This window comes from Procambarus clarkii, chromosome 60 (genome assembly GCF_040958095.1).
Source record: "Procambarus clarkii isolate CNS0578487 chromosome 60, FALCON_Pclarkii_2.0, whole genome shotgun sequence".
NCBI classification, from domain to species: Eukaryota; Metazoa; Arthropoda; class Malacostraca; order Decapoda; family Cambaridae; genus Procambarus; species Procambarus clarkii.
Genome location: NC_091209.1, coordinates 18,311,192 through 18,334,479, shown reverse-complemented (window position 1 = coordinate 18,334,479; position 23,288 = coordinate 18,311,192). Strand labels below are relative to the sequence as shown.

The window sequence follows — 23,288 nt, the reverse complement described above, 5'->3', positions numbered from 1 at the left end:
TCCTCGTGCGTCCTCTCTTGTCCTCGTGCGTTCTCTCTTGTCCTCGTGCGTCCTCTCCTGTATTCGTGCGTCCTCTCCTGTCCTCGTGCGTCTTCTCCAGTCCTCGTGCGTCCTCTCCTGTCCTCGTGCGTCCTCTCCTGTCCTCGTGCGTCCTCTCCTGTCCTCGTGCGTCCTCTCCTGTCCTTGTGCGTCCTCTCATTTCCTCGTGCGTCCTCTCTTGTCCTCGTGCGTCCTCTCCGTTCCTCGTGCGTCCTCTCCGGTCCTCGTGCATCCTCTCCTGTCCTCGTACGTCCTCTCCTGCCCTCGTGCGTCCTCTCCTGTCCTCGTACGTCCTCTCCTGTCCTCGTACGTCCTCGTGCGTCCTCGCTTGTGTAGGTTTCATAAATGATAACGTAAATGTTTGTATTCACAGAGCACTTAAGTGGCCACTTAAGAGATCTCTCTCACCCTTCTCCACCTTGAAAGATCACTCGGTAATTACTTAACAATTTGCGAGCTGCTAAACAACGAGGTGGGAGTCAATACGAACCTGGGGCCAGATTCACGAAGCTGTTACGCAAGCACTTACGAACCTGGGGCCAGATTCACGAAGCTGTTACGCGAGCACTTACGAACCTGGGGCCAGATTCACGAAGCTGTTACGCAAGCACTTACGAACCTGGGGCCAGATTCACGAAGCTGTTACGCGAGCACTTACGAACCTGGGGCCAGATTCACGAAGCTGTTACGCAAGCACTTACGAACCTGGGGCCAGATTCACGAAGCTGTAACGCAAGCACTTACGAACCTGGGGCCAGATTCACGAAGCTATTACGCGAGCACTTACGAACCTGGGGCCAGATTCACGAAGCTGTTACGCAAGCACTTACGAACCTGGGGCCAGATTCACGAAGCTGTTACGCGAGCACTTACGAACCTGGGGCCAGATTCACGAAGCTGTTACGCAAGCACTTACGAACCTGGGGCCAGATTCACGAAGCTGTAACGCAAGCACTTACGAACCTGGGGCCAGATTCACGAAGCTATTACGCGAGCACTTACGAACCTGGGGCCAGATTCACGAAGCTGTTACGCAAGCACTTACGAACCTGGGGCCAGATTCACGAAGCTGTTACGCGAGCACTTACGAACCTGGGGCCAGATTCACGAAGCTGTTACGCAAGCACTTACGAACCTGGGGCCAGATTCACGAAGCTGTTACGCGAGCACTTACGAACCTGGGGCCAGATTCACGAAGCTGTTATGCAAGCACTTACGAACCTGGGGCCAGATTCACGAAGCTATTACGCGAGCACTTACGAACCTGGGGCCAGATTCACGAAGCTGTTACGCAAGCACTTACGAACCTGGGGCCAGATTCACGAAGCTGTTACGCGAGCACTTACGAACCTGGGGCCAGATTCACGAAGCTGTTACGCGAGCACTTACGAACCTGGGGCTAGATTCACGAAGCAGTTACGCGAGCACTTAAAAACGTGTACATCTTTCCTCGAACTTTGACGGCTTTGGTTACATTTATTAAACAGTTTACAAGCATGAAAACTTGCCAATCAACTGTTGTTATTGTTATAAACAGCCTCCTGGTGCTTCGGAGCTCATTAACTGTTTAATAATTGTAAACAAAGCCGCCAAAGATTGAGAAAAGATGTACAGGTTCGTAAATGCTTGCGTAACTGCTTCTTGAATCTGGCCCGAGGTTCGTACGTGCTTGCGTAACAGCTTCGTGAATCTGGCCCCAGGTTCGTAAGTGCTTGCGTAACTGCTTCGTAAATCTGGCGTTGTTATTATTGATCTTGTAATTCTTGGCAGGTGGATAATATTTCAGTTAGCCGCCGTCTAAACGGTCAATATCAAGCTGACAGGTGTGTGTGTAGGCCTAGCAGGTGATGGGTGTTTTCTTGTTTGTCTTATTTTATCTTTGTTTGGTCTGTTTAGCTCTCTCTCTCTCTCTCTCTCTCTCTCTCTCTCTCTCTCTCTCTCTCTCTCTCTCTCTCTCTCTCTCTCTCTCTCTCTCTCTCTCAACGGCGCTCGGAGACCGTAGTCGTGAGGCCACGGGTTCGATTCCCGACTGAGGCAGAAACACATGGGCAGAGTTCCTTTCATCCTGATGCCTCTGTTCACCTAGCAGTAAATTGGTACCAGGGAGTTAGACAGCTGATACGGGCTACTTTGTGAGGATGTGTGTATGTGTGTTAGAAATATATGCAGTAGACATAATAGAGGAATACAAGATTAGTTAGAAAGGCGGGGTCCAAGAGCTAATAGCTCGATTCTGCAGACACACACACTGGACATTGTAGCTGGTGAAATTATACATTATTATTTATGTTTTTAATATGAAATAAGTTGTATTGTTTTTGCATGTAAACAATCAAGTTTACTTGTAGACCTCTGCTACCCTGAACACTCGAAGTTTACTTATAAACCAGGTATCCATTCTTGTCCATGTGGGTGCCCACATGAGGGGTACAGAGGAAGGTTGAGGTGCTCCACTGGGTACTTTGGTCACACATGGTTGGCGGCCTGGCTGATTGAGCAACCCGTTCTCGCACTTGCTTATAGTCAATATTGGCTTATTTAATAAGTGCATATGTGACATACTAATTGATTGTGAATATTTTAGTTTACCTTGAAAAGCTTCATAGAAAACACCGACCTCACCTAACCTTCTTAGTATGTTAAGATAAGCATCTTATTGCTTCTTAATTACAATTATTACTTAACCTATACCGTTGATAGGTTAAGTAATAATTGTAAATAACATGTGATTGACCTGGACCAGTTAACTGAGACGAGAGGAGTCTGTCCTCTATTGCTAGCGGTAATGTGGCTCAGGCGGTGCGCTCTTTTTTCCTCTCTGTGTAACTTACATTAGTTTTGTTTCTCCCTTTTAGTCTACCTCCCTTCCTCTCACTTTCTTTATCTTCTGGTTATCTTTCCGCCTTTCCGCGTGCCCAAGGCGGTTCTCAAACCACAAAACAGTTTAGTTATCGTCTTCAGCGTCACTCCCACACTTTATAATTCCCATCTTCTATATTTACGGTCAATTATTTTCAGAGTAGCTCTTGCGAACGAAATCCTCACTGTAACTTTTGTGTAATTTACGATGTCTTATTTAATTCTTTTGCATAATAAGGTAATTAATTTTTTACGCATTTATAATTATAATCGAGTTCAGTGTATTTTGTTATTGTTCATTGTAATAAATGTTGTTAAAGTCCGCCTGTAAATCTTTAGCTAAACCCTTTTGTTGGTAGACAAACTTGGGCTGGACGGTAGAGCGACGGTCTCGCTTCATGCAGGTCGGCGTTCAATCCCCGACCGTCCCACAAGTGGTTGGACACCATTCCTTCCCTCCCCGACCCATTCCAAATCCTTATCCTGACCCTTTCCCAGTGCTATATAGTCGTAATGGTTTGGCGCTTTCCCTTCCCTTATCTGGTTGTTGAGATAACAAGTGACTTGCGACACAGGCAAGGATAAGCTGCCTGCCGCCTCCTATCTTCACTAAATCATGTTTTTTCTCCTGTTAAAATATTTTATTTAGCAAACTACAGTAACATCTCTATGCTTAAACAGTAACAAGTTCCTTAAACAGCAACAGTAACGTCTCCTTCATTAATCAAAAAGAGTAATATCTTGATTGATCAAAAAACAGTAATATCTTGATTAATAAAAAAACAGTAATATCTTGATTAAACAAAAAACAGTAATATCTTGATTAATCAAAAACAGTAATATCTTGATTAATCAGAAAAGTAATATCTTGATTAATCAGAACAGTAATATCTTGATTAATCAGAACAGTAATATCTTGATTAATCAAAAACAGTAATATCTTGATTAATCAAAAACAGTAATATCTTGATTAATCAGAACAGTAATAACTTGATTAATCAAAAACAGTAATATCTTGATTAATCAAAAACAGTAATATCTTGATTAATCAGAAACAGTAATATCTTGATTAATCAAGATATTAATGTTGTTGATTAAACAACTTTAAAGTTCATAAGTTCAAAGTTCATAAGAGAGGAACGTCTTATGAACTGCGTTGCCTGAAAAGTAGCAGATAGACGAAGCTCAGTATCTACCATATCTACTGTATCTACCAAGATTTAATATCTACCGAATCTCCGTATCTGTTTTAGCTCGTGAAAAGTAAAGGAAACTATCTCTATTTTGTCCTGAGAACGATTTGTGTCGTAGGGAACACCTAGAGTGTAGCAGGAACCTGGACACACAGCTACATCCTAAGCCAATACACCCAGAGCCTACACACCCTGAGCCTACACACCCTGAGCCTATACACCCTGAGCCTATACCCTGAGCCTATATACCCTGAGCCTATACCCTGAGCCTACAACCTGAGCCTACACCCCAAGCCTACACCCCAAGCCTACACCCCGAGCCTACACCCCAAGCCTCGACCACACAACCTGGATTTATTGGGATTAGACTGGCACCATGTTTGACTACTGGGGTGAGTTGAATGAGGGGGGGGGGGGTTGAATACATACCTTGAGGTTACCTTGAGGCGCTTCCGGGGCTTAGCGTCCCCGCGGCCCGGTCGTCGACCAGGCCTCCTGGTTGCTGGACTGATCAACCAGGCTGTTGGACGTGGTGAGGGAGGAATTAAGGAAGAGGTTAAGGCAAATTGTCGAAGGAAAATGAGGTGAGGTTGACCACTCTTGTCAGTAAACACTTAGAGGGGTGAGAGGGGAACATTGTGTTCCTCTTGTGGGATGGTCTGGGATCATGCTGCTTGTTGCTGGAAGGTGACGGTTGTACTGAAGGATTGGATTTATTAAATGGTCGGTACAGCGACAGTCTCGCTTCTTGCAGGTCTGTGTTCGATCCCCGATGGCCCAAGGGGTTGGGCACTGTTCCTTCTCTCCGTCCTATTCCAGCTACCTTTCTTCATGTTTCTTCCAAGTGCTGTGTAGTCACACTGGCTTAGTGTTTTTTTCTCATAATAACCTTACATACATCTTTCTACTCATAATTACTATAATTTCGTCACTCCTGGCCCGTCACTCCTGGCCCGTCACACCTGGCCCGTCACTCCTGGCCCGTCACTCCTGGCCCGTCACACCTGGCCCGTCACACGAGGTCCCGCGAGGTCCCGCGAGGTCCCGCGAGGTCCCGGAAGGTCCCCGTTGGTCAAGGGCCCCGCACCCAACTCCTCACCGTAACTTAGCCGCTATACACAAATAAACTGCAGTTATTCATAGCGGTTATTGGGCGTTTCAGCGGGGCGCAGCTTCTCCGTTTTCTTCAGGGGTAAATATTCTTTTATTCGACTTAGGATGAACGTTTATATCTATTAAAAAGTGCTGATATATGGACAATATGTTTATACATATGCACACACACAGACACACACACACACACACACACAGACACACACACACACACACACACACACACACACACACACACACACACACACACACACACACACACACACACAGACGAGGATTGTAGGATCCTCCAAGAGGACTTAAACAGGCTGCAGAGATGGTCAGGGAAATGGCTACTGGAGTTTAACACCAGTAAATGTAAAGTTATGGAAATGGGATCAGGTGACAGGAGACCAAAGGGACAGTACACAATGAAGGGGAACAGCCTACCTGTAACGATTCGAGAAAGAGACCTGGGAGTGGATGTGACACCTAATCTAACTCCTGAGGCACATATAAATAGGATAACGACAGCAGCGTACTCTACACTGGCGAAAATTAGAACTTCATTCAGAAACCTAAATGAGGAAGCTTTTAGGGCGCTTTACACTGCCTATGTGAGACCCGTCTTTGAGTATGCCGCGCCATCATGGAGCCCCCACCTGAAGAAACACATAAAGAAACTGGAGAAGGTTCAGAGGTTTGCGACGAGGCTTGTCCCAGAGTTACGAGGGATGGGATATGAAGAGCGGCTGAAGGAACTGAACCTTACGACACTAGAGAAAAGAAGGGAGAGAGGAGATATGATAGGGACATATAAAATACTCAGGGGAATTGACAAAGTGGAAATAGATGAAATGTTCACACGTAATAATAACAGAACGAGGAGAGGACATGGGTGGAAACTGGAAACTCAGATGAGTCACAGAGATGTTAGGAAGTTTTCTTTTAGCGTGAGAGTAGTAGAAAAATGGAATGCACTTGGGGAACAGGTTGTGGAAGCAAATACTATTCATACTTTTAAAACTAGGTATGATAGGGAAATGGGACAGGAGTCATTGCTGTAAACAACCGATAGCTAGAAAGGCGGGATCCAAGAGTCAATGCTCGATCCTGCAAGCACATATAGGTGAGTACATATAGGTGAGTACACACACACGTGGGATACAAATGTGATCTGGGTCATTGGATGAGAATATTTTTTATTCAGGTATTTCCCACGCCAAGAACACGTCACGGTCGTCTATGGTGTTTGTACTCTCCTAGTTGTGCTTGCGGGGGTTGAGCTCTGGCTCTTTGGTCCCGCCTCTCAACCGTCAATCAACAGGTGTACAGGTTCCTGAGCCTACTGGGCTCTATCATATCTACATTTGAAACTGTGTATGGAGTCAGCCTCCACCACATCACTGCCTAATGCATTCCACCTGTTAACTACTCTGACACTGAAAAAGTTCTTTCTAACGTCCCTGTGCCTCATTTAGTTACTCAGTTTCCACCTGTATCCCCTTGTTCGCGTATCACCTGTATTAAAATAACTGTCTTTAACTACCCTGTCAATTCCCCTGACAATCTTGTATGTGATGATCATGTCCCCCTCTAACTCTTCTGTCTTCCAGCGACGTGAGATTCAGTTCCCGTAATCTCTCCTCATAGCTCATACCCCTCAGCTCGGGTACTAGTCTGGTGGCATACCTCTGAACCTTCTCCAATTTAGTGTTGTGCATGCCGAGGTCTGGGTTCCGTGTACGTGTGGATGCTTGTCCACACAGGATGTGTGCCTGTGTATGTTTGTGTGTGTATGTATTTGCGCATGTGTGCGTGTGTAGTGTCGCCCACACAGCCGCTGTGTGTATATTGATCTGTGTCCAGCGCTCTCCCCCTCCCCCCCTCCTTCTCTACACCACCAGGACTCTACTACACAGTCCTGACTCCTCTACACCACAGGACTCTACTACACTGTCCTGACTCCTCTACACCAACAGGACTCTACTACACAGTCCTGACTCCTCTACACCAACAGGACTCTCCTACACAGTCCTGACTCCTCTACACCAACAGGACTCTACTACACAGTCCTGACTCCTCTACACCAACAGGACTCTACTACACAGTCCTGACTCCTCTACACCAACAGGACTCTACTACACAGTCCTGACTCCTCTACACCAACAGGACTCTACTACACAGTCCTGACTCCTCTACACCAACAGGACTCTACTACACAGTCCTGACTCCTCTACACCAACAGGACTCTACTACACAGTCCTGACTCCTCTACACCAACAGGACTCTACAACACAGTCCTGACTCCTCTACACCAACAGGACTCTACTACACAGTCCTGACTCCTCTACACCAACAGGACTCTACTACACAGTCCTGACTCCTCTGCACCAACAGGACTCTACTACACAGTCCTGACTCCTCTACACCAACAGGACTCTACTACACAGTCCTGACTCCTCTACACCACAGGACTCTCCTACACAGTCCTGACTCCTCTACACCAACAGGACTCCTCACTCCTTTCATACTTTCTCAAAATTTCTTGCACTTGTTATTATTACACCATCCCTCCTCCCCCCCCCATTAACCTCCCCACCATTAACCCCCCCACACACTCTCCACCCTCCCCCCCTGCTGTCACCCCCCTCTTACCCCTCCCCCCTACCCCCCCCCCCTACCCCCATCTCTCATTACAACATTCCCCGAATTTCGTCAGACATTTGGTCAATACTTAACCAAACTTTGCCCATTTATCACTTGTCTGCCAAGGTTTCACCCCATTCGTAATGCTATTTTTTTGGTCCCTATTCAATGCCCCGGCTGTTCAGTTCCGGACCGTCCAAGTGGTTGGGCTCCATTAATTCCTCCCCCCCCCCCCCCTCCTGTAACCTATCCTAACCTTTCCTCCTTCCTCGTCCTATCTCCCAATCCTTATCCTGACCCCTTTCCAAGTGCTATATAGTCGTGGTGTCTTAGCACTTTCTCCTGAGAATTAGCTTCTCGTATTACCGGTAGTGTCATAGCACTTTGTTGACCCGTCATTTATGCTTGGATGTTTCGAGTCTAAGCAGAGTAGTGTAACATCTGGGAGTATGGTGATTGTATTGGGTAATCTGTAGATTATCTATAGATATCTGGCTCTGGAGAACCATTGAGTGGTTCTGTTGTTGGTCTGAAGCCACACTTGTTAACGACCTCAGTAGTTAGGTCGTCCATTTCCAAGCCAACACCAGAATGAGTGAAATGAACAAAATCTCTTATCATCATTTATTGATATGTTGCAATTGTCTGAGTTGAGTGCCATAGATGGTCAACATTGACTTACAGGCGATGAGTCACAATAACGTGGCTGAAGTATGTTGACCAGACCACACACTAGAAGTTGAAGGGACGACGACGTTTCGGTCCGTCCTGGACCATTCTCAAGTCGATTGTGAACGGACACCACGATCACAATCGACTTGAGAATGGTCCAGGACGGACCGAAACGTCGTCGTCCCTTCAACTTCTAGTGTGTGGTCTGGTCAACATTGACTTACACTTAATGTGTCAAGTTTTGTATATATTTGTTTACCAAATGATGTATGATGTATGATGTATGATGTAGTTATGTATGGTATCAAACATTACCAAGATGTATGGTAAATAGTTAGGTCTGAAGGGTAGAGGCCCCCCCCAGGGACCGTAGGACCCCCTCCCCTGGGGCAGGGGGGTCCTCTCCCCCCCTCCCTCCCCCAGGGAACAACCACTCCCCCTGTCCCTACCGCAGGTCTAAACCACCTGATTCATATGTGTATTTCATATACAGGTTTCACATTTTACGAAACCTTAATGAAATATTCATTCGTCGAGTGACTCTGCTCATTCGTATTCAGATTCGCCATTGTTAGTGTGTCGTGAGATGATAATAGTGTGTGTGGTAAAGGGGGGGGGGTAGTTAAGAAGCGAGAGTCGGTGTTGGAGTGTGTAGTAGCGGCGGCTTTAACAGCCGAGGGGTGCAACAATGCACTCGGCCTCCATATGCAGGTCAAACTGTGAAAAATGCATTCACGGTCGTTGCTTCCTTCGCCACCACCAGTGTGTCAGGGGGGGGGGGTGAGGGGGGGGGGTTAGTTGAAGCTTGTGTGTGTGTGTTTGTTAGTTTGTGGTGTGGCGGGTGTTTGCTGTCATGGTGGTGGTGTTTAGTGTAGCGGTGAAGCTTTTACTGCTGCTCGTGCTGCTGCTGCTGCTGCTGCTGTCATACTGTTCCTGCCGGCACTGGAGCTGCTGTTGCTTTTTCTGCTGGAGGCTGTTGGAGGCTGCTGTAGGCTGCTGGAGACTGCTGCAGGCTGCTGGAGGCTGCTGCAGGCTGCTGGAGACTGCTGCAAGCTGCTGGAGACTGCTGCAGGCTGCTGGAGACTGCTGGAGGCTGCTGAAGGCTGCTGCAGGCTGCTGGAGACTGCTGCAGGCTGCTGGAGGCTGCTGCAGGCTGCTGGAGGCTGCTGGAGGCTGCTGGAGACTGCTGCAGGCTGCTGGAGACTGCTGCAGGCTACTGGAGACTGCTGGAGGCTGCTGGAGGCTGCTGGAGACTGCTGCAGGCTGCTGGAGGCTGCTGCAGGCTGCTGGAGGCTGCTGCAGGCTGCTGCAGGCTGCTGGAGACTGCTGGAGGCTGCTGGAGGCTGCTGCAGGCTGCTGCAGGCTGCTGGAGGCTGCTGCCGGCTGCTGAAGGCTGCTGCCGGCTGCTGAAGGCTGCTGGAGGCTGCTGCAGGCTGCTGCAGGCTGCTGGAGGCTGCTGGAGGCTGCTGGAGACTGCTGCCGGCTGCTGAAGGCTGCTGCAGGCTGCTGGAGGCTGCTGCAGGCTGCTGGAGGCTGCTGCAGGCTGCTGGGGGCTGCTGGAGACTGCTGCAGGCTGCTGGAGGCTGCTGCCGGCTGCTGCAGGCTGCTGGAGGCTGCTGGAGACTGCTGGAGGCTGCTGGAGGTTGCTGCAGGCTGCTGGAGGCTGCTGCCGGCTGCTGAAGGCTGCTGCAGGCTGCTGCAGGCTGCTGGAGGCTGCTGCAGGCTGCTGGAGGCTGCTGGAGACTGCTGCAGGCTGCTGGAGGCTGCTGCAGACTGCTGGAGACTGCTGGAGGCTGCTGCAGGCTGCTGGAGGCTGCTGCAGGCTGCTGCAGGCTGCTGGAGGCTGCTGGAGGCTGCTGGAGACTGCTGGAGACTGCTGGAGACTGCTGGAGGCTGCTGGAGGCTGCTGGAGACTGCTGGAGGCTGCTGGAGGCTGCTGGAGGCCGCTGGAGACCGCTGGAGGCTGCTGGAGACTGCTGGAGGCTGCTGGAGGCTGCTGGAGACTGCTGGAGGCTGCTGGAGGCTGCTGGAGACTGCTGGAGGCTGCTGAAGACTGCTGGAGGCTGCTGCAGGCTGCTGGAGACTGCTGGAGGCTGCTGCATGCTGCTGGAGACTGCTGGAGGCTGCTGCAGGCTGCTGGAGGCTGCTGGAGGCTGCTGCAGGCTGCTGGAGACTGCTGCAGGCTGCTGGAGGCTGCTGGAGGCTGCTGGAGGCTGCTGGAGGCTGCGGGAGGCTGCTGGAGACTGCTGGAGACTGCTGGAGACTGCTGCAGGCTGCTGGAGGCTGCTGGAGGCAGCTGGAGGCTGCTGGAGACTGCTGGAGACTGCTGGAGACTGCTGGAGGCTGCTGGAGGCTGCTGGAGACTGCTGGAGACTGCTGGAGGCTGCTGGAGGCTGCGGGAGTCTGCTGGAGACTGCTGGAGGCTGCTGGAGACTACTGGAGGCTGCGGGAGGCTGCTGGAGACTGCTGGAGACTGCTGGAGGCTGCTGGAGGCTGCTGGAGGCTGCGGGAGTCTGCTGGAGACTGCTGGAGGTTGCTGGAGGCTGCTGGAGACTGCTGGAGGCTGCTGAAGGCTGCTGCAGGCTGCTGGAGGCTGCTGGAGACTGCTGGAGACTGCTGCCGGCTGCTGGAGACTGCTGGAGGCTGCTGGAGGCTGCTGGAGGCTGCTGGAGGCTGCTGGAGGCTGCGGGAGTCTGCTGGAGACTGCTGGAGGCTGCTGCAGGCTGCTGGAGACTGCTGGAGGCTGCTGGAGACTACTGGAGGCTGCTGGAGGCTGCGGGAGTCTGCTGGAGACTGCTGGAGGCTGCGGGAGTCTGCTGGAGACTGCTGGAGGCTGCTGGAGGCTGCTGCAGGCTGCTGGAGACTGCTGGAGGCTGCTGCAGACTGCTGGAGGCTGCTGCAGGCTGCTGGAGGCTGCTGCAGGCTGCTGGAGACTGCTGGAGGCTGCTGGAGACTACTGGAGGCTGCTGGAGGCTGCTGGAGACTGCTGGAGGCTGCTGGAGACTGCAAGAAACATACTAATCTCACCTCACCTGCAGACACCGAGCACAACACCCACTTAGTAATGAATCTTTTAGGATGTATTTAGCACCACTTGACTCTTTTGTAGTGGGGGGGGGGCGAGGGGGAGAGGGAGAGGAGAGGGAGAGGGACAGGAGAGGGAGAGGGACAGGAGAGGGAGAGGGAGAGGGACAGGAGAGGGAGAGGGAGAGGAGAGGGAGAGGAGAGGTAGGGGAAGTGGGGGGGGCAATGGTGAGGATAGATGTGTGTTGCGGCAGATGGAAAAGTAATATTATATTATATACATATTTGTGTTCCTGTCTATCCCCTCCCCCATCCCTTCCCCTCTCCCTGATCACTCCCCCACCATCTACCCAACACTCCCCATCACTGCCTCCCCATTCTACTCCCTACTACTTCACCTCCTCCCTAATCCTCTCTCCCCCACTCTCACCACCTCTCCCTCTCTCACCCTCCGCCAGCACACACACACTCTTGTGCAGGCTGGCACCTTGCTCTTGGCTCTTCTCGCGCCCTGAGCTATTGATCCACGCTCTGTGGCTCTCAAGCTCTCTATCATCTCAGCTCTGTGGCTCTCAGGAACTCTCTATCATCTCAGCTCTGTGGCTCTCAGGAGCTCTATCATCTCAGCTCTGTGGCTCTCAGGAGCTCTATCATCTCAGCTCTGTGGCTCTCAGGAGCTCTATCATCTCAGCTCTGTGGCTCTCAAGCTCTCTATCATCTCAGCTCTGTGGCTCTCAGGAACTCTCTATCATCTCAGCTCTGTGGCTCTCAGGAGCTCTATCATCTCAGCTCTGTGGCTCTCAAGCTCTCTATCATCTCAGCTCTGTGGCTCTCAGGAACTCTCTATCATCTCAGCTCTGTGGCTCTCAGGAGCTCTATCATCTCAGCTCTGTGGCTCTCAAGCTCTCTATCATCTCAGCTCTGTGGCTCTCAGGAACTCTCTATCATCTCAGCTCTGTGGCTCTCAGGAGCTCTATCATCTCAGCTCTGTGGCTCTCAGGAGCTCTATCATCTCAGCTCTGTGGCTCTCAGGAGCTCTATCATCTCAGCTCTGTGGCTCTCAAGCTCTCTATCATCTCAGCTCTGTGGCTCTCAGGAACTCTCTATCATCTCAGCTCTGTGGCTCTCAGGAGCTCTATCATCTCAGCTCTGTGGCTCTCAAGCTCTCTATCATCTCAGCTCTGTGGCTCTCAAGCTCTCTATCATCTCAGTTCTGTGGCTCTCAAGCTCTCTATCATCTCAGCTCTGTGGCTCTCAAGCTCTCTATCATCTCGGCTCTATGGCTCTCAGGAGCTCTATCATCTCAGCTCTGTGGCTCTCAAGCTCTCTATCATCTCAGCTCTATGGCTCTCAGGAGCTCTATCATCTCAGCTCTGTGGTTCTCAAGCTCTCTATCATCTCAGCTCTGTGGGTCTCAGGAGCTCTATCATCTCAGCTCTGTGGGTCTCAAGCTCTCTATCATCTCAGCTCTGTGGCTCTCAAGCTCTCTTTCATCTCAGCTCTATGGCTCTCAGGAGCTCTATCATCTCAGCTCTGTGGCTCTCAAGCTCTCTATCATCTCAGCTCTGTGGGTCTCAAGCTCTCTATCATCTCAGCTCTGTGGGTCTCAGGAGCTCTATCATCTCAGCTCTGTGGGTCTCAAGCTCTCTATCATCTCAGCTCTGTGGCTCTCAAGCTCTCTATCATCTCAGCTCTATGGCTCTCAGGAGCTCTATCATCTCAGCTCTGTGGGTCTCAAGCTCTCTATCATCTCAGCTCTGTGGCTCTCAAGCTCTGTGGCACTCAAGCTCTCTATCATCTCAGCTCTGTGGCTCTCAGGAGCTCTATCATCTCAGCTCTGTGGCTCTCAAGCTCTCTATCATCTCAGCTCTGTGGCTCTCAAGCTCTATCATCTCAGCTCTGTGGCTCTCAAGATCTCTGTCATCTCAACTCTGTGGCTCTCAAGCTCTCTATCATCTCAGCTCTGTGGCTCTCAAGCTCTATCATCTCAGCTCTGTGGCTCTCAAGATCTCTATCATCTCAGCTCTGTGGCACTCAAGCTCTCTATCATCTCAACTCTGTGGCTCTCAAGCTCTCTAAGATTCAAGTAGTCCCAAGATTCCAGGTTCGATCCCCGGTGGAGGCGGAAACAAATGGACAGAGTTTCTTTCGCCCTGATGCCACTCTTCACCTTCACCAATTCATGAATATAATTTTATATTAAGGAAAGTTTAGAAATACACTGTCTTCTGCGTTGTTCCTGCCGCTGTTAACTAATTATATTAGCGGGAGACGAATATGGGCGTCGTTAGTGCGGTGCTCTGAGTGCCCTGGACTCTATCGCACCCCGCCCACACCTGCATCCCGCCCACACCCGCCCACGCCCCGCCCACACCTCGCCCCCAGCCTAAAAACAGCAAGAGAGAGACATGGCCGTGATAGCTGATGACTCAAGTATCATGTTATCTTATTTGTGTGCACCAAAGACACAAATAAGATAACATATGCACTCCTACATATATCATGATAACTCCCTGAAGTATGCTGCCACAGCCTGGAACCTTAGCCTGAACAAAATTACTAAAATAAGTAAAATCGGAGATATCTACAGCGAGGCTGGTGTCACAACTTTGGGGTATGGACTATGGGTAAAGGCTGAGGGGAACTAAACTTCACACTTGTAAACAAACTGAATCGTGGAGCCATGTTAGGGACATAAAAGATTCCTAGGGGAATTGCGATCTCTCTCTCCATCACACTAAAACGTTATCAATTTTAAGTGCCACTTTTTTGGAGGCACAGTTTCTCTCTCCTAAAAAAAATGTAATTTCGGTGGCGTCCCGATGTTGACAGTCGGTTAGTGTTACACCCCCTACACCCCCTACACCCCCTACACCCCCCTACACCCTCCTACACCCCCCTACACCCCCCTACACCCTCCTACACCCCCCTACACCCCCTACACCCTCCTACACCCCCCTACACCCTCTACACCCCCTACACCCCCCTACACCCTCCTACACCCCCCTACACCCCCTACACCCTCCTACACCCCCCTACACCCCCTACACCCCCCTACACCCCCCTACACCCCCTACACCCCCCTACACCCCCTACACCCTCCTACACCCCCCTACACCCTCTACACCCCCTTCACCCACCTACACCCTCCTACACCCCCCTACACCCCCCTACACCCCCCTACACCCTCCTACACCCCCCTACACCCCCTACACCCCCCTACACCCCCTACACCCCCCTACACCCTCTACACCCCCTACACCCCCTACACCCTCCTACACCCCCCTACACCCCCTACACCCCCCTACACCCTCCTACACCCCCCTACACCCCCCTTGTCGGAAAATCCGACACCATTTAATATATCATACAGATAATAGCTGTGTTGTATAAACAAGTTACCTATAGAAAACGTAACTTGTAGTGGAATTACCGTCTATAGAAAACGGGATATCATCACCACATACTATTATAATTCACCATCTATTATGGTGGGAATTATTCTTAAATACATTAGTCTTTGGACTTTACCATCATAAAAACATCTTATATAAATTAACTTAATTATCAATATTAAAGTAGAGTAAATGTGACCCTTCTATCACTTTCTGAAATCTGGACAAAGTAGGCCAGGCGTCAGTGGGGAAGGAGGGCAGCCATTGTTGTGTCACCTCCGAGACGTGTGGAGCAAATTTAGCTCCTATCATATCTGGACAATGTCGGCCAGTAACGTCAATAGTATGGAGTGTTAAACAGCCATTGTATATACGAGACCAGAGGCTCACACGGGAGCAAATTCAGCTCCTGTTAAATTTACTTGGACGTAGTGTTATGGAAGCCAAAGGTGTACCATTGTCAACACGCTGTCTACAAATTCAAGTTAAGTCTATCCGAAACCCGTTTATCATTCATTTATGGCCATTAATGTCAGGATATAGGGTGACCCGGTTAGATCGCGAAATCGCCTCAAACTAAAGGTCAAGACGAGGAAGCAAGATTTGTGCACCAGTTACTGGGTGATATGGAAGCTACCTCAAAGAGGATAATTTGGTGTCTACACCCTAGTTATACCTGGTGGACTAACCTGCTGTACTATAAGATAAGGAACCTCTTCAATGTATGTAGTCTAATTCTGTAGTTTGATTGGCTGCATATATATAAACTAATAAACCCCCCCTAATGTGTAGAGGATCGATTTGTGAGATTGAGATTATTGCAGAAATACAGTCCACTTATCATTATACAAATTGCTATCGAAGTATATAAATTAACGTAAATATAAATTCATATAAATTAAATAAATATAAATCTCACAGGTCAGTACCCACACCCCTACACCCTCCTACACCCCCTACACCCCCCTACACCCCCCTACACCCCTACACCCCCCTACACCCTCCTACACCCCCTACACCCCCCTACACCCTCCTACACCCCCCTACACCCTCCTACACCCCCCTACACCCTCCTACACCCCCCTACACCCTCCTACACCCCCCTACACCCTCCTACACCCCCTACACCCTCCTACACCCCCCTACACCCTCTACACCCCCTACACCCCCTACACCCTCCTACACCCCCCTACACCCCCCTACACCCTCCTACACCCCCCTACACCCTCCTACACCCCCCTACACCCTCCTACACCCCCCTACACCCCCCTACACCCTCCTACACCCCCCTACACCCTCCTACACCCCCTACACCCCCCTACACCCCCTACACCCCCCTACACCCCCTACACCCCCCCTACACCCCCTACACCCCCCTACACCCTCCTACACCCCCCTACACCCCCCTACACCCTCCTACACCCTCCTACACCCCCCTACACCCCCTACACCCCCCTACACCCCCTACACCCCCCTACACCCTCCTACACCCCCTACACCCCCCTACACCCTCCTACACCCCCCTACACCCTCCTACACCCCCTACACCCCCCTACACCCTCCTACACCCCCCTACACCCTCCTACACCCCCCTACACCCTCCTACACCCCCCTACACCCTCCTACACCCCCTACACCCCCTACACCCTCCTACACCCCCCTACACCCCCCAACACCCTCCTACACCCCCCTACACCCTCCTACACCCCCTACACCCTCCTACACCCCCCTACACCCCCTACACCCTCCTACACCCTCCTACACCCCCCTACACCCTCCTACACCCCCTACCCCCTACACCCTCCTACACCCCCCTACACCTTCCTACACCCCCTACACCTCCCTACACCCTCCTACACCCCCCTACACCCCCCTACATCCTCCTACACCCCCCTACACCCCCTACACCCTCCTACACCCCCCTACACCCTCCTACACCCCCTACACCCTCCCCCCCCCCGTCAGCTGGTCTGAATACACTTACTTTTCATTGGTATTTATTCTGGTCATCACCCGAGACTTTAATTCCCTGTTCTCCGACTCTGTGCTTCACCCCCCCCCCCCACACCTCCACCACAGCCCTCCACCACTCTACCCCCCCACTATAGCCCCCTATTTCCCTCCCCCATTATACCCCCCTTTCCAAGTCTTGCTTATTAAAAGTGTTGTGGTTTAATTGGTGTGGGGGGCTTAAACAGTCGAGTTGCAGCTTACTTGTTGGTCTGTGGCTAAGGTGGTGGTTGTGGTGGTGGTTGTGGTGGTGGTTGTGGTGGTTGTTGTGGTGGAGGAGTAAGGTAGTGTGGAGAGAGGAGGCCACAGAGACACCCAGATCTCCCCCCCCCCTGACACTGTTGAGAGCGTCCACTATGCAGCAAACCCATCGTGTGAATAACTGTTGCTTACACTACACTACATGCAGACGGAAGTTCGAATCCTCATCACGGCCCTTGTGGAGTTGTCCAACTGTTGCTTGCCTCTGCCTGGGCAGGATTACTGATCCTCACTCTGGCTTAAAAATGTTGATTTTGGCTTTGGAAGTCTTTGAAGGCTTTTGAGAGAAGGTGAAAGGAAAGTCAGTAAAGGCCTTGAGAAGGGAGGCAAGGCAGGGTTTTATAAAGGTCTTAAAAACTCTTAGTCAACAATGGTTTGTGAAGAAACGGGGCACGAAGTACCCAGGGCACAGGAAAATGTACCAAGATCTTTTTGAAGTCCTGGGCATAATGCCCACAGCTGGATGTGTTGTTGGATTGGGAAAATTATTCATTTAATCATCAATAATGAATGATTTTTGCTACATATGTTTGCCTCTACGACCATTTACACCTGGGGGTCGTATCCGGGGCCACTCCTGCCCCAGTACCGTGACCACTGGTGCCCCAGTACCCCCCAGTACCGTGACCACTCCTGCCCCAGTACCGTGACCACTGGTGCCCCAGTACCCCCAGTACCATGACCACTGGTGCCCCAGTACCCCCAGTACCATGACCACTGGTGCCCCAGTACCCCCAGTACCGTGACCACTGGTGCCCCAGTACCCCCAGTACCATGACCACTGGTGCCCCAGTACCCCCAGTACCGTGACCACTGGTGCCCCAGTACCCCCAGTACCGTGACCACTGGTGCCCCAGTACCCCCAGTACCGTGACCACTGGTGCCCCAGTACCCCCAGTACCATGACCACTGGTGCCCCAGTACCCCCAGTACCGTGACCACTGGTGCCCCAGTACCCCCAGTACCATGACCACTGGTGCCCCAGTACCCTCAGTACCGTGACCACTGGTGCCCCAGTACCCCCAGTACCGTGACCACTGGTGCCCCAGTACCCCCAGTACCGTGACCACTGGTGCCCCAGTACCCCCAGTACCGTGACCACTGGTGCCCCAGTACCCCCAGTACCGTGACCACTGGTGCCCCAGTACCCCCAGTACCATGACCACTGGTGCCCCAGTATCCCCAGTACCGTGACCACTGGTGCCCCAGTACCCCCAGTACCATGACCACTGATGCCCCAGTACCCCCCAGTACCATAGTACCATCTACCATCTGGCTACACTACCCATGACAGACTCTAAACTTCCACAACAACTTTTGCTCATTCTCACATCTTTCATCACACGAAACATGCAGTCGCTTTCATCCTTACAAACTTGTGTTAATGCTTCAACGCCGATGGAAAATTATTTCATTTACCAATATTGTTCTTCGCTCAATTATTCACACTCCTCCCTTACTCTGGCGTCGGGCCCAGGTCCCTGGTAATGTTTGTCCCAGGCACAGGAAGTTTGAGAAGATGGGTCCTCGGCCCACACCTGGAGGACCTGCAGGTGATCGTGTACTCGTTTGTCTTACGCCTCGTAATTGACATGAATTAGGGGTATAAAATCGATCCAGGACCGACCAAAACGTCGTCACTTCAATTTCATTTCCGATGCGTGGTTTGGGTTGTTACAAGCGTTCTCTACGGAGGATGAAACTGGTTCGGTAATCCAGTCATTGACGCGTGAAATGAGCTCCTAATGTGTGCTCTTGAATCAAATTTCTTGGATAGGTTTTCAAAATAGGGTAGACACATGAGGCAATAACAGTTGGGAGTGTAAATGGGACCTGTTTGGCATGGATAAGTTGGTCTACTGACCTACGTGTTCATTCAGGTGTTCTTGCTTTAGGATCGTCGTAGTTCCCACCAGGGAGCCGGTCGGCCGAGTGGACAGCACGCTGGACTTGTGATCCTGTGGTCCCGGGTTCGATCCCGGGCGCCGGCGAGAAACAATGGGCAGAGTTTCTTTCACCCTATGCCCCTGTTACCTAGCAGTAAAATAGGTACCTGGGTGTTAGTCAGCTGTCACGGACTGCTTCCTAAGGGTGGAGGCCTGGTCGAGGACCGGGCCGCGGGGACACTAAAGCCCCGAAATCATCTCAAGATAACCTCAAGATCTCAAGATAGCCCAAGGATTTGACTACAATATTCCTGCCTGAGCTTAGCGAGGTGTAAGGTAAACAGATCAATACGTTAATATCGCTGCTGCTTCACACGTCTACGTCAATAAGGGAAGCTCTTGATTGCCGGCCTTGACCGCCGGAGACCTTGGCATAACATGTGACTCTTCGTAGCCACATCTGCGCCCTCTTAATTACACTAATTTCGAAATGTTTCCCCGTTTTATATGTTTGTGTCCAAGGAAAACATTCTTTGACATCTGAAGAGTATGACCTTTCTACCTCTCCTCAGGGTAGGCTCGTTAAAGCGGCGGCTAAACCCAACGCACTGAGTATTCACAATTTGTATTTTCTCAAATAAAAGGTAATAGTGAGATATTCATATTCACAGCTCCTATGTATTTTTTCACTGATACTTCTAGTGTGATTACTCTCTATGTATTAAGTAATATTATTTTCATACTAGAATGTACCCAGTAGTAAGGCCCAACTTAGGTGGTTAAGTGGTGTTGGCCATTATTGGTGTTTGTAGTACGTGAGTGAAGCAGTTATTGAAGTGCGATTCGAGTAGCGCACGTGAACGAAGCACTGCTCGAAAAACAAATACATAAGTTGTGAGTCGTGTGTAAAGTGTTTTTCATTCAAGGAAGAGGGTTTGGCGGGTGCATTAACGAGCATTTGGTGTTTGATGATGAGGACGGATTAAGATTTTATCAGATACACGGATCGAATGCAGTGTTTACAGTCATCAGTTGGTCACGTGTTGAGTGCAGTGTTTACAGTCATCAGCTGATCGCGTGTTGACCGGAGTGTTTACAGTCATCAGCTGAGCGCGTGTTGAGCCCAGTGTTTACAGTCATCAGCTGAGCGCGTGTTGAGGGCAGTGTTTACAGTCATCAGCTGAGCGCGTGTTGAGCCCAGTGTTTACAGTCATCAGCTGAGCGCGTGTTGAGGGCAGTGTTTACAGTCATCAGCTGAGCGCGTGTTGAGCCCAGTGTTTACAGTCATCAGCTGAGCGCGTGTTGAGTGCAGTGTTTACAGTCATCAGCTGAGCGCGTCTTGTCAACAATAAAAAAAGTCCAAATTAGCACATGCGTCCCAGGATTTGTTGTAATATATATTTAGTGTTCCTTTTTTACTTGGTGAATGTTAGGAAGTATTTTCCAGTGAATATACCATGACGTTCAGCAGTTATTTTATGATGAAATTCATTGAAAATCATTGCTGAAAGTCTTGGAGTGGATCAGTGAGCCTGTTGTGAGAGGCGGATAGTCAGTACACACAGACACTGTTGATACTTGTTACTGTTGATGGTCGTCGTTTCTCGCATATTCACTGTGGGTCCAGGCAGTGATTATGACCATGCCCTGTTACCTAGCAGTAAAGTAGGTACCTGGGTGTTAGTCAGCTGTCACGGGCTGCTTCCTGGGGGTGGAGGCCTGGTCGAGGACCGGGCCGCGGGGACACTAAAAGCCCCGAAATCATCTCAAGATAACCTCAAGATGTAAGCTTTATGGATGGTGATTGTATCTGACCATTGTGTGTGAGTAGTGTTTATGGCTAGTCACTGTGTGTGGGATAGTCACTGTGTGTGGGATAGTCACTGTGTGTGGGCTAGTCACTGTGTGTGGGATAGTCACTGTGTGTGGGATAGTCACTGTGTGTGGGATAGTCACTGTGTGTGGGATAGTCACTGTGTGTGGCTAGTCACTGTGTGTGGGATAGTCACTGTGTGTGGCTAGTCACTGTGTGTGGGATAGTCACTGTGTGTGGGATAGTACCGAAAAAACAAATATTAATCATTCATATTTAAGGACGATAAACTGCGAGGAATTTAACGACGGTGTAAGGTCGTTCATTTAGACTAACTGCCATGTGGGCCTCTTGACAAACTACTCACCCGTCTGGTCACGTTGAGACCTTCAGTAGCAGGGATCTACAAGAGAAATTAGCCGACACGACTTGTGTCTTCCTTAACCTGATGGGCGAGCGCACAGGGGAGTTGGCCCCTTCTCTGCCTCCTCACCCTGATTGATTGACCTGAGTAATCAGCTTAAATTGGGACTTCACTGCCTTGTACTAGGTGTCCTCTGACCTGGTTTCTAGCCCCCTTCAGTCTGGACTCAACCCACTCCTCCAGCTTGGACTCAATCCCCTCTGCAGACCGAGGGACTCAATCCCCTCTGCAGACCGAGGGACTCAATCCCCTCTGCAGACCGAGGGACTCAATCCCCTCTGCAGACCGAGGGACTCAATCCCCTCTGCAGACCGAGGGACTCAATCCCCCCTGCAGACCGGACTCAAGGGCCTCCAGTCTGGACTCGACGAACCTGTCCTGGATTTGATTCGCCTAACGCCTCCGGCCCGAGTTCAGTCCCTACCTCCTGGACTTAACCCTTCGAGTCAGAACTCGACTCGTCCTCCCTGGACTCTGCGGACTTGGTGCTGGGTACCAATTCGTGGCCGTTACTTTATCCTTGAAATCTGGAGCTTGGTATCTGGCGGGCGGTACACCAGGACTCGAACCTTGCTCTTTTAACATGTTGTGTGAACTGCGTGTGTCAGCGCCTGGTGGGAGGAGAAGCTCGCGACCTTTGGTATTTCTATACACACAGCGTGGGCATAGTACCAAGAGGGTGACCTTTGACCTTCATACACACACATGGGCTATGTAGACGAGCTGGAGGATGACCTTTGACCGTCATACACACACATGGGCTATGTAGACGAGCTGGAGGATGACCTTTGACCTCCATACACACACAGGGGCTATGTAGACGAGCTGGAGGATGACCTTTGACCTTCATACACACACATGAGGTGGGAAGTGGAGTAAGAGAGAGTGACCTTTGACCTTAACACGCCCGGACACTGCATGTTGCACAGAGCTATCTCCAGCTAATGTGTCACTTACCTTCTCGGAGATACGATGCACGGAGGGTAGGGGAGGTGGGTAAGGGTAGGGGAGGGGGATGAGGGTAGGGGAGGATTCGAGGGGGGTGTTGAAGGTGGGTTTCGAAAGGGGGGGGACATAGAGGTAGGGAGGAGAGAAAAGGTGGACAGGAGAATGAGCATGAAAAGTGGAGCAGAAGGAATGAGATCTGAGGTTGTGATGGATGCTCCGAGCACCGTGACTGATAATTGGGGTCGTTAAAGTGGGAATTACACTGTTGGTTTACCCGAGGGTGAATATTGGTCGCTTATCTCCTTATCACAGTGAAACTTTTCGTATAGAAATTACCTTCATGTAGGTGGAGGCTGGCGGTGTGTTGCTGGTCGTGGTGATAGTGTGTTATCACCTGTGTGTAGGTGAAGTGTTCCTTGTGTGTTATCACCTGTGTGTAGGTGAAGTGTTCCTTGTGTGTTACCACCTGTGTGTAGGTGAAGTGTTCCTTGTGTGTTATCACCTGTGTGTAGGTGTAGGTGTTCCTTGTGTGTTACCACCTGTGTGTAGGTGAAGTGTTCCTTGTGTGTTACCACCTGTGTGTAGGTGTAGTGTTCCTTGTGTTATCACCTGTGTGTAGGTGTAGGTGTTCCTTGTGTGTTATCACCTGTGTGTAGGTGTAGTGTTCCTTGTGTGTAGGTGTAGGTGTTCCTTGTGTTACCACCTGTGTGTAGGTGTAGGTGAACCTTGTGTGTTATCACTTGTGTGTAGGTGGAGTGTTCCTTGTGTGTTACCACCTGTGTGTAGGTGTAGGTGAACCTTGTGTGTTGTCACCTGTGTGTGGGTGAAGTGTTCCTTGTACTCACCTAATTGTGCTTGCGGGGGTTGAGCTCTGGATCTTTGGTCCCGCCTCTCAACCTTCACTCAACACAGGTGTGTTATCACCTGTGTGTAGGTGTAGGTAACAAGGGTCATGTTACTTGTTCGTTAAGTCTGAAATATTTGTAAACACAATTGTGTGCTTAAACAACTTAAAGTTGTTTG

The 23,288-nt window shown here is 50.5% G+C and overlaps 2 protein-coding genes across 2 annotated transcripts in view; one reads left to right on the top strand and one right to left on the bottom strand.

The window, feature by feature from the left end:
* Nucleotides 1–23,288, top strand: part of cac (calcium voltage-gated channel subunit cacophony) — a 749,704-nt gene that overhangs the window by 250,946 nt on the left and 475,470 nt on the right. The window lies entirely within an intron of this gene.
* LOC138354000 (streptococcal hemagglutinin-like) lies at nucleotides 9,371–11,757 on the bottom strand (the record flags this gene model as incomplete). The annotated part of the gene is made up of 3 exons (XM_069307716.1): nucleotides 9,371–11,167; nucleotides 11,262–11,507; nucleotides 11,698–11,757. Coding segments are annotated over 3 exons (2,103 nt in total), but the record flags the coding sequence as incomplete, so codon positions are not given.